Source organism: Rhopilema esculentum, chromosome 18 (assembly GCF_057945365.1).
Source record: "Rhopilema esculentum isolate cy_ngs chromosome 18, ASM5794536v1, whole genome shotgun sequence".
Taxonomy (NCBI): Eukaryota; Metazoa; Cnidaria; class Scyphozoa; order Rhizostomeae; family Rhizostomatidae; genus Rhopilema; species Rhopilema esculentum.
In genome coordinates, this window is record NC_142832.1 from 7,322,739 (window position 1) to 7,338,687 (window position 15,949).

A 15,949-nucleotide genomic window follows, 5' to 3' on the forward strand; every position below is an offset into this window, starting at 1 on the left:
TTTTGAGTTAGTTGGAGTTGGAGTTGGAGTTGGAGTTGAAGTTGGGGATGGAATTACGGTTAAGAGCGATTAGGTTAAGTTTTGATATTTTGTATAATTAGGTTCTCGACGTTTTATAAATGTGGCAAGATGCTTGAAAAGATCTTGTCGGCATTAACTATGGATTTATAGGATAGGTATTGTTATTTATGGCACCGCGTGTGACGATTATTGTGGATTATTTGATATGTTTGAGAGGACAGTGCTTGAGAAAGACTGTGCCTGACATTAAAAGAACGAATCGACGTTACGGGACAACCGTAGAGAAACATCATATTTATAGAACCTTTTTCGCGGAAAGATCGTTTGATCTGAAGAAAGACGTTTCAACATTATCATTGTGTCTATTTGTTTCTTTTCTCATTGATGGAAGGACCATTTGGTCTCGATGATAACGATAGGGTGGATACATTCATTTGGCAAATAACCCTATTACAAAATCTTGCCCTGGCAAAAATTGGAAATGTTAGGAACTGGCCCCTCAGTTCCCGTAACATTAAAATACTTCTAAAGGTCAGTTGTTCCCGCTTAGATCCTTGCTCAGTGTGTCCACAAGTTCACCGATGCGTTTGCCTAACCTTGGGGAAGCGAGCAAGATAAAGTTTTTCAATGAGTGAGGCAACCCCCCATCCTAGATTCAAAGATCATGCGCTCATTTTCTACAACACACTTACGATAAACTCACTAGCATTTCACAAGATGAGGGTATCAAAGCTTCCCTCTATGCCATCAAAAATCATTATGGGGAAACTACCCTGCTGCATATAAAATACAAAAGATGGTGATTTTTATTCTCAAACATAGTTGTATTGCCTTTACACTCTCTTTTTGTAAGAACAATTTTGTAAAAACACGAGCTTCAAAGTTGACCAAAAGTTGAGACCAAATTAAGAACAAGCTGAGGCTGAGCTACCGTAAAATGTAACTTTGAACAATGCTTCATCTCAAAACGAGGAGTTTTTTGCCATCTTGGGATGCTTTTTCGGTAAAAATTCAAACATGACAGCAAATGAAGGTTTTCCCATGCACTTTGTAGGTAAATGAGGCCTGGACCCCTCCCTAGAGTGAAAAGGTAGCGATTGCATTGCTTATACCTATAAATTGAAGAACAAATTAAGAACAATTCAGCCTGAACTTCAATTTACTGTCTCTTATGAAGAAGATTGTAATAGTAAATTCTATTAACCTCCTTTAAGGCACCGCAGTGGAAAAAACCTTTGCCCCAAATTATGCCAACATATTCATGACAACAATGGAACAACATATCTTGAGCAATGCCCCGATGGGGCGTAGTCAAATATTTTGGAAAAGACTTGTCGATGACATAATCTTCATCTAGCAAACATAAGCTTGAAAGCCTACAGGAATTTATACAATACACCCTATATCATCTACGAAAAATAGATATAAAAACCGTATATAGTCGACTCCCTTCTCAATTCATCGATTTCTATAATTTCCTTTTTCCAAATTCCGTCACTAAACGAAAGAGACAACGAAAAAACGAAATAGAAAAAGTTTGCTGCGAGAAAAGAATGGACAAGAATTGTTTGTGGAACACGTGTAAGGGACAGCGATCTAGACAGACAGTTCAAAGAGAACAAATTTTATTTGTGTGAAACACATTTTAATCAGAGCGATATTGACGAATTTCCTACGCGCAAAGTACTTCGCACAGGTTCCCAGCATAAATTTGCCTGGGAAGTCGCTAGACGATGGCGAGGTGGAAGAAGAACGCCGGTCGCTTGTCAGGGATCTGTTGCTGAAGAGGAAATACACACCCTTTTCGAAATTTATAAAATGAGCCTTGAAACCTCGAAGATTCATCCCTGGTCTTATGAGGTTACAGATCATCAGGTAAATTTCACCTTGGCCGACAAAGAATTTTGGGTGCCCCGGTTTTATGTGAGCATTTATGATGAATTTTCTGTGGCATGCTTTCACTATGGATTGAGGTTGTCTGACATTAATGTGCCTGAGATTTTTTAAATTTCCATCTTTAATTCAATAGAAAGTGCTCCTGTCTGTGATGGGTTACCTGATGGGTTTACTGGCAACAATACACTTAGTCATGTAGTACCGCAGAGACTGCCCTCCCATTTATCTGCAATAATTTTGTGCGGAGCACAGCCTGTACTACACTTTTACAAAACCAATGCAGTGCTTTGTGCTTTTCCTGTGAGTCACTGATTGAGGCAGAAAAGCGAAATTCTGATATGGTCACTGAAAAGAAGATTCATCCAGCAAAGAAGAAGGCACCTTGCAGGGCCTAAAATAACCGTGGATCTGACTCACTTTGTGGAGTTGTAAATTAAAATTGTGGACCTGTAATTGTAGAAAGTGTGGATTTGTAAATAATGCATGTTCTTAAAAATGCAGCATAAAATACCAATCGAAACGTCTAAGAAATAAATGGGAATATTTTTCCAATTCGCAATGAATGCCCAATCTCAGCCTTATGTATTGCACTCATTTTTTATAAGAAAATTACGATAAGAAATATGCAATGGATAAAAAAGAAGAATTAAGAAAATTCAGAGCTCGAAGCTTCAGTACATGCGGAGAAAAATCAATTGCGCTTTATGATATTGTTGTGTGCTATTTTGAAGTAAGATGGACTCTGTATACAGCTTTAACTTCAAGACATCATCTCAATTTAGTTTACTTTTATGACTTGCTTAAAAAAGACACTGAGCCTTAAGACCAAGACCGAGATTATGATTTCCTGCCCGTAATGTATTTTGGGGTTTTTATGTGATATCTTTCAGTAGATTTCAAAAAAAAGTTACAAACCATTTCAACTAAGGTGTTTTAAATTGGAGAAGCATTGGGAGGACTCCTCTCAAGGCTGCAGCAGCTAAACGCTGCCCGTAAGCCTTTTCGGTGGTAGCTTGGAGGAACATTCAAATAGGCATGTTGCATAAAGCCTAGGCTAAACTGGGCAACATTGTCAGGCAACATTCACAAATTCCTAATGTTGCTCAAATGTTGTCCAGTCTTGCCACCGTGACGGCCGACAAATTCATTAAGAAATTTGTTGCTGGAATGTTTGAACATGCTCAAACATTTTTCGGCAACATTTGTTGCTCAGTTCTATGTTTTCCAGTTTGGCCACATTGTCGGGCAACAATTCACCTCAATTTACCATCTGAGACAAAAATCAACATGCGCAGTGTTGTATTGCAAAACAATATCCTCAACTCGATTCAATTAAAATGTCCTGTCAAAATTTAAGCTTCGAAGTTGATTTTGCAGAATGGGAAGAAACCATGGAGAGAAAGAATAGTTCAGGAAGAATACAAAGGTCTCGTCTGAAACAAATCCAAGTGCAATTTTTTGAAAACAACAAATCTTTCAAATGCTACTGCTTCTACGAGTGCTCAACCAAAGAGTGCTAAAAGCAACACGATGGTGTTGTGATGTGTCAAAATCAGCTTCCAGTGGCTGCAGCTTGCTTTCTTTCAGCCATACGTATCCAAACTTTTGAAACCACTTATCAATTCAAATTTGGCGCACTGTTGTTGCACGACAATGTTGCCCAGTTTGGCCACCATGTTTCGACGACAAAAAAATCAACAAAATTTCAAGCAACATTGTCGGGCAACAATGTTGCCCAGTTTGGCCAAGGCTTAACAGGGACTATAGTCCTTGCAACAATGGGTTAAAAAATGTTTTAAAAGTTTACGCTAACGAATGCATTAGTAGCAGTTCTGCTGGGAACACATTTTTGTTTTTTTGATGGTGCTTTATCTTGTGTGGTAAAGATAAATTTGTATTTTATCTCACTTGGTTTTGTATTTTTATGTTAATTGAAATCTTCTCGAAATCGTTATGTTTATGAGTAAGGACGAAAATATATTCTGACAGGAGTGGTTTCCGGTGATTCAAAGGGCGTGGCCGTAAAAAATTTAGGGGAAAGCCTGCTAGTCCCGTTCCAGCCACTCCCTTGTGGGCTGGTGCCAGTGTGACCTGATCTAGCCCAATATTAACATGATATTGGCCAAAAATCGTCATTTAGCATAAAATCTAGCATAATTTGGAATCTAGCATAACTCTGGCATACTTCTGATATTATGTAAAAAAACATTGTTTCCATTGATCCATTGTCTATCGTTACCAAATGTAAACACTTTACACCAGCATCTGTGGTTTCATTTTGGGAGTAAATTGTGACTTTCTACCTTCAGGTTATTGTCAGTTGTTTTGAATGGTTGGCAGCCACATATTTTGTGGTTGGCAGCCAAATGCAGCCAGCTAAACGCTATACAAAAAGTTAAATTTTTGCTAATTATTGGGAGTGATACCGTAATCAAAATTTGCTTTGTAGGTTACAAAAGTTTTCACTTGCTTTGATCTAAAACTGTCTGTTATCTTTTGCTTTGTTTCATCATTCATCATTTGCAATTTTGAAATTATTTTAAAATTTTTTGATTATTATCTGTGCAAAAATATTTGTTTCCTTTGTATTTTCGTTGTTTTTTGCAACATCCTACCAGAATTCAACCAAATTTTGCTTCTTCGGCCAAATCAATTTATGACGGCCAAGGGGTTTTGAGAAACTGCCAAAATGGAGAAATTTGGCCATCAAACCATGGATCTAAACTGCCTTTTTGTTTATGAAGAATGAGTACAGTGGGTTGTCAAAAAGGCCAAATTGCAGCTCTGGCCACTGGGCTGAATGCAGTTAAGAACTTTCCATAAGTAAACAAGACTTAAGAAAGCTTCACCCAGCTTTTGACCCGGACATCGCAGCAATCCCTAATTCCCACCTACAACAAGACAGAAGCAGGTGGGGAAAGCAGCATAGCTCCAGGAAACTTATCAATTAGATAAATATTGCAATTTATATGCTTGATCTCACAAGTTTCGAGTTCCGAGAAAAGCTGCAGAGATATGGTTTGAGAAAACCAAAAAATACCAAAGTCTGGGAAGCAAGGCTGATTTAAGGGAGTTTTTAAAGCTGAAAGGAAAAAAAATAACTTTGACAGAGATCCGAACAAACCATGTAAAAGAGTTTCTTTTCGATAACTTTTTGCTCACATATTAAGACACCTGTGTCACCTGTGTCAACATGCAGCAAAGAGAAACTGATCATGAAAGTGGTTGTAATGTGAGTGATGAATTGCATTCAGACCTGTCATCAATTTTTGAAAAAGCAGCCATTGAAATTACTCCTCTTATGAAGTTATTGTGGGAAGAGCAACAAAAGCTATGCCAAGCTACACCAATGACAAGAGAAGATATCAACCACAATTTATACGTTTTTGTTTATCTATACAAGCAAAGAGTTCTAGTGCCTATGATGAACCATCTGAAACGCTGATCTTGCCAAGCCAAAGATGCCTTAACAATGACAAACATGCATTTGCACCAAAGCCATGTCTAATTGCAAAAGCAGTGGCGTGCTGACAGGGGGGCAGGGGGGGGGGGGCAATTGCCCTCCTGTCGATCAAATATCAGGGGCGGCAGAATTAATTTTCACTCTGTAGCAAGCGAGGAAGATTTACATAAAATAAACCCAACAATAGTTACTAAAGGCGAAAAGAACAAGAATCACCTTGCAACATACCACCTCTGAACAACGATCCTCAAACACCATCTCAATTCTCAAGGTCGCACGCTAAATCTAAATGATTTTTAATAAGTAGATACCAAGGTCGTACCAAGTGAGAAGGTGTTTTTAAGGAACCCGCCGATAATGTTGGGCTTGGCGGTTAATGTCCAGATTAGGCTCCATTTCATAAAATTATTGGGAGGGTGCAAGGCGTTTTGATTTGCTAAAATAATAAGAAATGCTAGGAAGAAAAGATTGTGTCCCAATCTGAAGAATATTATGCTGCATAAGCAAAAAAATGCAACAACGACACCAGAAAATCGATTAAAACCATCAAATAGCTTTCATCCTGTGGCTATTAAGCTTGCGTTATCAAAAATTGCTTCAAAAAGATCGTTTTCCAGCAAACTGGAAGCATCTAAATTCGAATTTTTTTTCCCTCGGCGGCAACCATGGTGCCGCTTCAAACAGTATAGTTATATCTTGGGCTTGTACCGATATATAGATCTAACTAAAGGGTTCGAAGGTCTGATATTTTAATGTTAATTTTTCGTTGAATCAACACTCTGAATTGTGGAGGATGGTGTTAGCAGCTAAAGAATTTCAGGTGATTTTTTCAAATCAGGCAAATTAATAGTAAACCCAAACAAGGCCTGCCTCAAACGGCCACGCCTTCTAGAACGCTTAAAAACGCCCCTTTTAGAAAACATTCAAGTTTTACAAATATTCTGGCTCAGAGAATAGATCAATAGCTATAGAAGTAGATGAAATTAGCTTGGGGATAATAAAACTTCAAGAAAAACACCTAGAAAATGAACAAGAAGGGTTCCCAGTCAAGAAAAACTGCTACTCCTTAGGAGTATACTATCCAATATTGCGCCAAAGCATAGTTAAAGTAAACTTTCCAAAAGAATTTCTGATCTATTACTGCAAAAAAGTGGAGGGACTATAGCCCCTGCTAGCCCAATGGCTGCGCGGTGCCTGAAGGAAATTCCTGCGCACCAATCAGTTCAATAACATCGTCGTCCGAAATGAATGTGGTAGGAAGACTGTCAGCATCAAAAACAAAATCAATAGTTGAAATTAGCGAATCTGAAAATGTAAATTCGTCATCGGGAAGCGCTGCGATCTCACTCACTTCACTGTTTGTCGCCATTACGATAGGTTATATGACATAACGACGAACCGATAAGGAAAACCTTACCGGTTCGTCGTCACGTGACCATTGGTTCAACACGTGACCATATGGTTGCAGATAAAATTTATACAGAGGCTGTTCTTTATAGGTAAAGCTCAGGATTTGTTTCAAAACTACTAATTTAATGATTTTTGACAAATCAGGTAACATGGAAACGGGTCTTCAGTGAGAGTCTTTGCTTCTCTTTATGGGTGCATGCCTGCCTATACATTATTTGACTACATTTCTACGATAACCACTCTACCATTTGTTTCATTTGTTGAGTAGATAAGGCTGAACGGTCAGGTAGTGAAATCAAGTACGATGTCGTAGAAAACGTTCCTTTATACAAGAAAACACGGAGAAGCGTGGCACCAGAGGCCATAACGAATAAGAAATAATAACAATCTCAAGCGAATTAGTTAAAGCTCAAAATCCCCTCGTGAAATTTCGGAAAATCGTAGGCCTAACCCCCTCCCCCAAATGAAAGCCTGAATTTCCGCCACTTTTTTAGCTTTTGATGCACCTAAGACTGTACGTTCGTGTAAGTGACTTGTGATAACAGACGTTCCAAATTTCAAGAATCTAGGATGAAGCTTCTAAAAAAAGAATTGTCTGTTTTTAGGTCCCTGAAGGCAAGCAGAGCCAAGGAGGATTCCTCGAAATCAATTCTGGGATTTTCTGGAGGATTGAAATATTATTGCCTGAAATTCTTTGGCTGCTGTAACAAACCTCTGCAATACATTTTGTCAATCTAACTCTGTATATAATTCGACAGCAGTTCATTCATTTCAAATCATGCCAACCATCCCATACCAAAGGAAACATCTCATTCAATTTAGCAAGAAGAATATGCATATTTATAGTACAAGAAGAGCTGAAAGTGGAAAAGCTAAACCAGTTAAAAGTAAACCTACTTAAGCAAGGCTACTCAAGCCAACTGACAGAAAACGGAATAAGTAAAGCCTCTACTCTTATACTAAAGCAATATACTACTTTCGGAATTCCGTAAAACCAATATCACAAATAGCAGTTTGTTTCTACTCACAACCCAAGGAACCCAAATATTTTCTTTGTCATCAAAGACACTATCAAGCTTCTAGACGCAAGTCCAAAACTAAAGAAAATCTTTACAAACATCAAGTTGATCAACAGCAAACGACAACCATCAAACATTAAACAGATTCTCACCAAAGCCAAATTCAATTCGCTAAATAAAAAAACTATTCAAGCCTGCAACCCAACCACGAAAGTAAAAAAATGTAACAACAAACGCTGCGGAACGTGTCCTCTCATTTCAAGAGCGCCAACGAGCCATTTATAATCAAAAGAAACTTCGACTGTACCTGCGGTGATGTCATTTACCTGATACGATGCGGAGGTGGGTTTCCCGGCCAAATCATGTAAAAGAGCAAATTGCCGAGTTTCCCGCCTAAACTGGATAAAATTGTCTGACATACGCACGTGTCATACCATGTGTAGCACTTTTTTCTAAAAAATCTCACGTTTTTTGTATTTTGAGTGTTCTAATGATCCTGCTTTTTAAATAGCATCAAACGCATATTACTTCATTTTTCTGCATATTACGGTATCACTCCCAATTATATCCTGCCTGCCCGAGTTTCCCGGCTACATGTAAATACTGGCAGTTAGTTGACCTGCCTTACCGGGAAACTCGGCTAGCAGGGAAACTCGCCTTCATGTAAACAAGCCCTAAGTAGAGCTTTTTGGCCAGGCTGGAAAAATAGGCCTATATCCTCAGTGAGATACAATTTACCCTGGAATATAACGAGGAATTTACTCAAAAGCAGCGGCACCTTTTAGTAAATTTTATGAACATTGTAAATTTTTAATTGTGGCGGATTATATTTCAAGTATATTTTTTGGCCGCCTTAAACTGCAGTAGTGCTTTACTTCCACAGCTAGGGGTGCTTTTGAGAAAGTTGTAAACAAACCAGGCGAGATTGGCAAGCTCTGTTTGGCTTAATTAAAATTGTAAACAAAGCATCTATTTAGACGAAAACTAAAGTCCGCCTTGCTCGTATGAAACCGTTTTTAGTAGTATCAAGCTTGCACACTTCAGATGTTTCGATCAGAAAATTACGAATCTTCATATCAAAGCCATGTTAATCAAAGTGAATTTAACGGAAGAGTTTTAATCATCTTCAAATCATGGTGTTGTAGAGCACCGCTTGATAAGGCAATTATGTTTTCTGGTTGTTTCGTCGTTAATGATTTGCTAGCACATATATTACAAATTAAACAAATTTGCTACATTTTGATTACGTCTACCTTTTTCAAAAGAATAACATATGGTCATGATACTTCTTATGAATGCAGGTAACTTTCCATGCCTTCTTCTGGTATAGAATCATCAACATAGTTTTCTGCATTGCTTAACTCAAGCAAAGAAATAAAGGAGTTGTGAATAGTTGGGCGGTTTGAACTGGCTATTTCTGTTGTCTTTTCATTTGCCAATTCATAGGGTTTGGAGTAATTTTTCATGAAGCTGAAAATTTTCTTGCTTTTCTGGGTATTGCAGCCATTCGTCAATAAGTTGGAAAAAGAAGTCCTTTTGTTTTCCGAATAGAAATATTGCACTGCAAACATCAAGAAACCTCCTACAGCAGCGAAGCCACCAGAAATAAAGAATGCAAGGGAGTAAGTTCCTGAAACCGTGTACAAATATCCTGAAATAAATTTATACAGAAACGAATTTATATAATTACACACAAGGAGACATGCAGAGAAAGAGTCGCATTAAGAGTGAGGATCTGAATTGTGACATTAAATTTTCTGTTTTACGCAGACTGAAAACAAATTCAAATCTAAATTTCTGAAACAGCTTGCTCCTAGAAGAAGTATCTTTCTTTGGTCCTATCACTCAATAAATATCATTCACTTATTTCTACTGTGTTTTTGAAGCTATCCAACAAATGCCTTTATACTTGGTTACATAGATCAATACTATTTAATATATACTTTTGAACGAATTATGCCTGATTCTTTAAGGCAAATAACAGGTTGAACATACCTGCAAACGGCGGACCAGCAAGGATAGCGATGCAGTTGCAGATAAGATATGCACTGTATCCTCTATTGAATTGCTCTTTTGTTATCAAATCTCTAACGATGAGCATGGTAGATGCGGCGATACTGCCATCAGCAATACCAAAAAGAATGGAATAAGCAGCAAGGCCAATAAAGGAGGTTAATATTGGAACAAATGTTGTCACTATGCCTATAACGATGATGGCCCATTTGCACAGAGAGAGCTTGTTGTATTTCGGGAGAGATGCAAGCTTGCCGAAGCCTATCTTACCAACTGCTTGCGCAAAAGAGGTGATGCCTGGTAGAAATACCGCCATTGAGTATGATATGCCTGCGTCCATCGCTAGGCGTACCTAAGATTAAATAATCCTTGTTCAAAAGAAATATCATTGAAATTGAATAAGCAAGAAACGTCTTAGCATAGATAAATGGAAATTGAAAGAGCAATGGGATTGCACATATAATAACAAGAGATTGTAAAGAAATTGAGAAATACACAAGAAATTGCATCACATTATCTATTCCGATACTGTAAAACTTCTCATTGCGCGTGACGAACGAGCAGATAAATACACTTTTCTACAACAAATTCATAGTTAGCCTCTCGTTCATGCACCACGGCACCTATTGTGCCACAACGGTTAAATCGCGTCATATCGTAACACACACAGCTATTGCTGCGTGTTAGTGTTCGCAATTGTTAACTGTTAAGGCCGATTTCCATTTGACATTATTTCTGCGCGCGGGCGTAGTGCCCAAATCTGAGCATGCATAGTTAAGTGCTGCTGTCAAGTGGCCGAGCGCACAAAAAAGTTGGGACCCTATCATTTTCCGGCACTCACAGCGGACGCAAAATCGAGATCACTTGATTTTAACTACGCATGCTCAGATTTGGGCGCTACGTTCGCGCGCACAAAAATGTCAAATGGAAATCGGCCTTAATTAACTTCAGTAGCTTTTTGCTTGTAGCTGCAACAATTCTTGAAAATTAATCTAACGTAAATTTCCGTCTGAATTCTTTTCTATAAAACTAATGTTTTATCAAAAGAAAATGATTCCAATGGATTATACTGAGCAAGGAAGGAGACGTAATTATATGGTGCATTTTTTAGCAATTATGGACTTGTTTTCAATTGCATTTCCTTAGAAGTCCTCCAAAATCCTCTCGTACGCAAGTCTTGGCTTGTTCACGAGACAGTTGTTTATGGCTTAACTATTCCTAGGAAAAAGCTGGATTATCCCGCCAGAAGCCTCAGCTTTCAATCAGTTGCAGCAGAAAGTTAGGCCGTAGCTTGATCTTATTCAAATACGCCTTGTATATTCCTTGCGCTGAGTGAGATGCCCGTCGATACCTGTCCGCGTCTTTGATTGAACATGGATTTTATATAAAAAATTATTCCACTCTTCTTCATATTAGAACCTGGAATTTGAAACTAAGATTGATTCTTTTTAGTTTTTCCAAAAAATGATCACTGGATTATCATTAGTTTGCAATTGAACTGCTAGAGTTTATTTAAAAATCTAGACAGGAAATCTAGCATTTTACTGAAGGAAAACACTGTGTGTGTATAATGCAAGTATAGGTTGTTTGATAATATCAGCACAAAATGAACTCCATCGTGAAAGATTTTTTCTTGATCAACATAGACGTTATAGACAGGGAAATTTTAACAACAATCGAGCAAAGTGCCTAACTTTAGTTTTTGCTCTTGATTTGGGTACTATCAGCCTTGCTTAATATTTTAAGCCTTGCATATATTTTTGTAAGACGATCAAAATTACTTGATCGATGACGTCATTTCCCTGGTCATTCAAATTTTTAATTCTCATTTTCGAAAAATCGCTCCAACCATCTTGTTTGGCATTCTAATAGGAGCAAAAAGTTCGAAAGATTAAACTCTATCAGACCGGCAGATAACGAGTTATTGCTATTTAAATTTTGCATGACGTCATCAAAATGGCGGTTCTCCAGTTTTCAAGCACGTGGAATTTGAAGGCTGATGGTCGTAATTAAGGTTGCTTTACCTCGATGTTGAAGTTTTTTGACCTTCGTGTTATTCAGAAACTCAAGAATGTCATTTGAGCTGATATATTTTCCCGCCTGGGAAAGTAAGTATTGAACAAAAATGGAAGCTAAAGGAAAACGTTCTAATACAAATTTGTCTTCGAAAAGGCTATACTGAATAGAAGCTTTTCTCAGCAATGAAAGACCGTCAGTTTGTTAGCATTGTCGCTCGACAATGTATTCATCTTTTACAGTAGCTAGAGAGTGCAATATTTAATAGCACTTACATGCCAAGCATGAGTTGATACCTCTTGCACTCAATCATCACAATTACAGGCGATGTTGCAGTTATCAGAATGTCTGTCGAGGTCATTTGAAGGAAACGATGCATCTAGTGATTTATATTGTGTTACAAAAATACATCCATGGCTTAAAATATGCAGCAAGCCTGATAGTACCCAAATCAAGAGCAAAAACTAAGGTTAGGCACTTTGCTCAAATGTTGTCAAAAATTCCCTGTCTAATAGCGTAATCAGCTCTTCTGAAACTCACCAAATGCACAAAGGGTATGAAAACTCCAAAACTGACCAACATAATTGCAAAAACATACATGATGTAAGCATAATTTCTTAGTAAAGGTATTTCCTCCATTTCAGTTTTGATCGTTATTTCTCTCTTTCTCTCCTTCCTGCACTTCAAAGGATTAGGCCCAAAACTCTCCTCAGGCCGCTTGAATAACACAGATACTGCTATTACAAACAGTGCGATCACGCTAGACAGCCGCATTCCTCTGCTGAATCCATACTTTTGCAAGATGAAACCTAGACCGGGAGCTTGAGCGAGGCCTCCCAGGCTATTCCCGCACATCACTATTCCGTGGGCCAGTGATAAGTTCTTTTTGAAATAGAGGGGCAAAATCAGCAATGGAGCAAAATAACATAAACTTTGTCCTATCGCAAACATAAGTCCAAGTGTGAAATAGGTTTCGAAAATACTGGATGCAAAAGAGGTCGCCACGAGTGAAAGGCCAATTAATGTTCCTCCAAGAAGCAGTGAGAGTCTATAGCCAACCAAGTCAAAGACTCTGAATGTAATCGGCGTCGATAGGAAAGTCATAGCTATTGACAAGGAGCCGGTCCAAGCTGCAAAGAATATTACAATATTATTGTATCATGAGCAAAAGTTCTATATCTTTAATCAAAAGTGCAATTATACAACGGTTTCGTTCTTTTGTGGTCTGTTGCTTGTCGACAGTTTCCTGTTTGCAAGATGTATATGAACCGCATAAACAGGTCCTTACTTGGCCTTTTTTTGTTTTACAATAATTGCAAAGCAAGACAGTAAGCTATTCTCCGAGCTTGTTCTAAAATAATTTCTAGCATTATTCACGCTTTAAGGGCAGGCTTCTACCAGCAAAAACAAACCAATCCAATCGATATTTTCAGTAAATCAACTTGTTGGCATGGCCACCGATAGGTTTAGGAGATTCAAGGACAAAATCCGGAGTTGAGAGCCTGGGAGCGGAGCGGTAGAAAATATTTGCAACCACGCCCTGAGAATAGCTTACTGTCTTGCATAAAATGTAGATTAGCATAAAATGCCATTCATAATACTTCGTGTAATCATATTCTTCTGACCGTTGAAAACTCTTATTGTTTTTCATGCATATTTTTATTTCATTTGATTTATTCAATTTTTAAAATTTAACTCATTAACACCTGAGGCCCCCTACACCTTGAAGCTCTGATGCAATTTGCCCCCTCTTCCCCCTCTCTCAGTGGCCCTGGGTGTTGGTTAAACTTTTGTTGCTATCTACCGTATCCTAAACGAATTGTCTTTGTTCCACATTCGCAAACAGAAAACTTTATGTCCTCTAATAAAAATCAATAGCAAAAATAACGACCTCGATACCGCGTTTTGTATCGTTTGTACGGCGTTCATTTCCAGGCGTAATCTGACACTGTCGAGCTGCATTGTAAGTAAACTCCTCGTGTTTGCTGTAAATAGATCGCAAAAGGTGTTACAAATTCCGATTTCAAGTCCGCTTTGGAGATTATTCAAGTACGCTTTGGAGATTATTTTAGTTGGTTAGCCCCCCTCTGTCCACTGCGTCCGCATAAATTAATGCTTCACCATTTTGTAAATCTTTCTTTTTTGGTAAAATGAATCTTTGGGTTTTAATTCTTAATGCAGATTATGAACGCGGTTATGAATATGGGCAAAGGTTACCCAATGGTCTCCGTGAAATTCATTTCAGCCAGATTTATATTCTATCCATAATGGATAAGCACATTATATTTTCAAAAGCAGTGTTACCCTTCAAATTTTTGAGTGTTCTCACCTTTTTCTGAACTGAAACTAGTCATTGCTGCAATAAACATCTAAGCGAATGAACTATCGTTTCGAAAAAGAGTTATCACATATTATCAGGCCTATAGAAAGCCAGATCTGGCTCAAAGTTCTTGCTCTGGGGCCACCCCGGCAGCCCCATCCTTCTCGACGGTACTCAACATGATCACTGTAGAAGGCAACAGTTATATAAAAAATGTGTTATAAAACATTGAATCTAAACATAAGTTATTTTAAAAACTTTGCTGGTTACCTATCAGCGCGTTGCTTTCTGTAAACTTTTCCTGCATCGACACGTAGATGGATCCGAATCCACGGTAAAATCCAAACGCTGTGAATTGGACAAGAAATGCCGATGCACATAGCAAGCATTGGAAAAGCTTCTTTTTGGTAAAGCTTCTTTTAGGCCCTACATCCTTACTATCCATATTTGAAAGAAATTGACCTAAATAGTCCAGCCCTTCAAAAGTTTTGCCAACAGAAACCCACAAGGATCTGTGTTAGACCAAGGCAACGATTGAAGATACTGCTAAAACAGTTTTAAATATCAATTTCCTCATATCGCCTTTCATTTTGGATTATATTTCTTGTTGGTTGATCTCCAGAAGCAAATTCAAGTTTTTTCATGCGAAGTTCTGACGAAACCGGAAGTGACATGCATCATACTTTGAAGTTGCTTATGTAATACTGCTAATTTTAGGCCTTTCTCTCTTGTCCATTCGTTTGATTTTCCTTACCTAATCACTCTTGTTTATCTGTAACTTTCCTTGCTCGTTCCGCATTTTTCTATCACGTGTATTAGGATAATCTTTGTAATATTATGAGTAACTTCATACCTACGTCAATTATCAGCATGTTAAGTAGATCGCCATAGCAACCCAGTATTTTAGGATATCGCGCTACCCAACCCCGCTCGTTACTAAGTAGATTACTTCCTTTCACCGTTTTATTTACGTATGTCTATTGTTTTTAGTTCAGTATATATGGGGGCCCCGTACCTCATCTTAGGAAGTAAGAATTATGGAAAAGTAGCAGCAAGAGAAAGCAGTTTAGGCATGCACCGTTTTAGGGGCAAGATGCTTGTGAAAGATCTTGTCGCCTTCGTCGTTTTGAGATATTTATAGGAGATATATCAGTTTTGGAAGACCTCTGGGGTAGTTCTTGAGAAAGATTATGCCCATGTCACGCGTTAATTATTATGCCGTTGTTAGCATGCAAGTTATGTAGCTGCCGGGACGATTTTATCGAAAGAAAAAAAGGAAAGATTTAACCGATTTACGTCGCATCATTTATTGGCCATCTTCTGCTTTTTTAAAGGTCCTGAGAATCAATCGATTTAAGCAACATTTTACACTTATGTAAGTTTGTAGTGATTCAATTTAGGCCATTTTACACAATCCATTATTGCTTTTTCTACATACCTACGCAATTCTACATTCCTCTTTCTCTATGCATATTACACTTCATTTTATTCCAATCAATTACACCATTGTTAGCCATCAAGCACATCCTCTCCTTTGTATAACGCTTAATTAAATTTGCTTCTTTTCTAAATCAATAAGCACTTTTTAGGCAGGGAATTTTCCATTACAATCTAAGGACCTGAGTAACCAAAAATTTTAATGCTCAGAATGAAAGTATATATAAAGGAATCAGGATTCCGAGTTGGGACATTTTGGAAAATTTGTTCTTGTCACGTGACAGTGACGTAATAGACCGAGCGACAAGTCATGGTCAGAAAAAAGTAAACTTTTCGAATTTTAAATCTAAATAC

The 15,949-nt window shown here is 37.9% G+C and overlaps 1 protein-coding gene across 2 annotated transcripts; it reads right to left on the reverse strand.

The window, feature by feature from the left end:
- Window positions 1-8,879: 8,879 nt before the first annotated feature.
- On the reverse strand, window positions 8,880-15,922 carry LOC135696694 (monocarboxylate transporter 13). Of its 2 annotated transcripts, XM_089113667.1 has the most exons (5): window positions 14,429-14,568; window positions 13,730-13,823; window positions 12,379-12,968; window positions 9,805-10,174; window positions 8,880-9,460 (listed from the first exon to the last, which is right to left on the reverse strand). In XM_089113667.1, exons 3-5 carry the CDS (start codon window positions 12,940-12,942, stop codon window positions 9,099-9,101), a joined length of 1,296 nt encoding a protein of 431 aa, XP_088969793.1. In that variant the 5' UTR covers window positions 12,943-12,968; window positions 13,730-13,823; window positions 14,429-14,568; the 3' UTR covers window positions 8,880-9,098. The 2 variants fall into 2 exon arrangements, with proteins under 2 accessions (XP_088969793.1, XP_065072249.2); XM_065216177.2 differs by lacking the exon at window positions 13,730-13,823 and having other exon boundaries at window positions 14,429-15,922.
- Between the last annotated feature and the right edge of the window lie 27 nt (window positions 15,923-15,949).

Excerpts from the sequence above, each read along its gene's own strand:
- LOC135696694 (XM_065216177.2), bottom strand. The coding sequence starts at position 14,603 with ATGGATAGTAAGGATGTAGGGCCTAAAAGAAGCTTTACCAAAAAGAAG. Across the intron at positions 12,969-14,428 it reads AGAAAGCAACGCGCTGATAG|CTTGGACCGGCTCCTTGTCA; the intron begins GTAACCAGCAAA and ends TATTCTTTGCAG. Across the intron at positions 10,175-12,378 it reads TCATACCCTTTGTGCATTTG|GTACGCCTAGCGATGGACGC; the intron begins GTGAGTTTCAGA and ends ATTTAATCTTAG.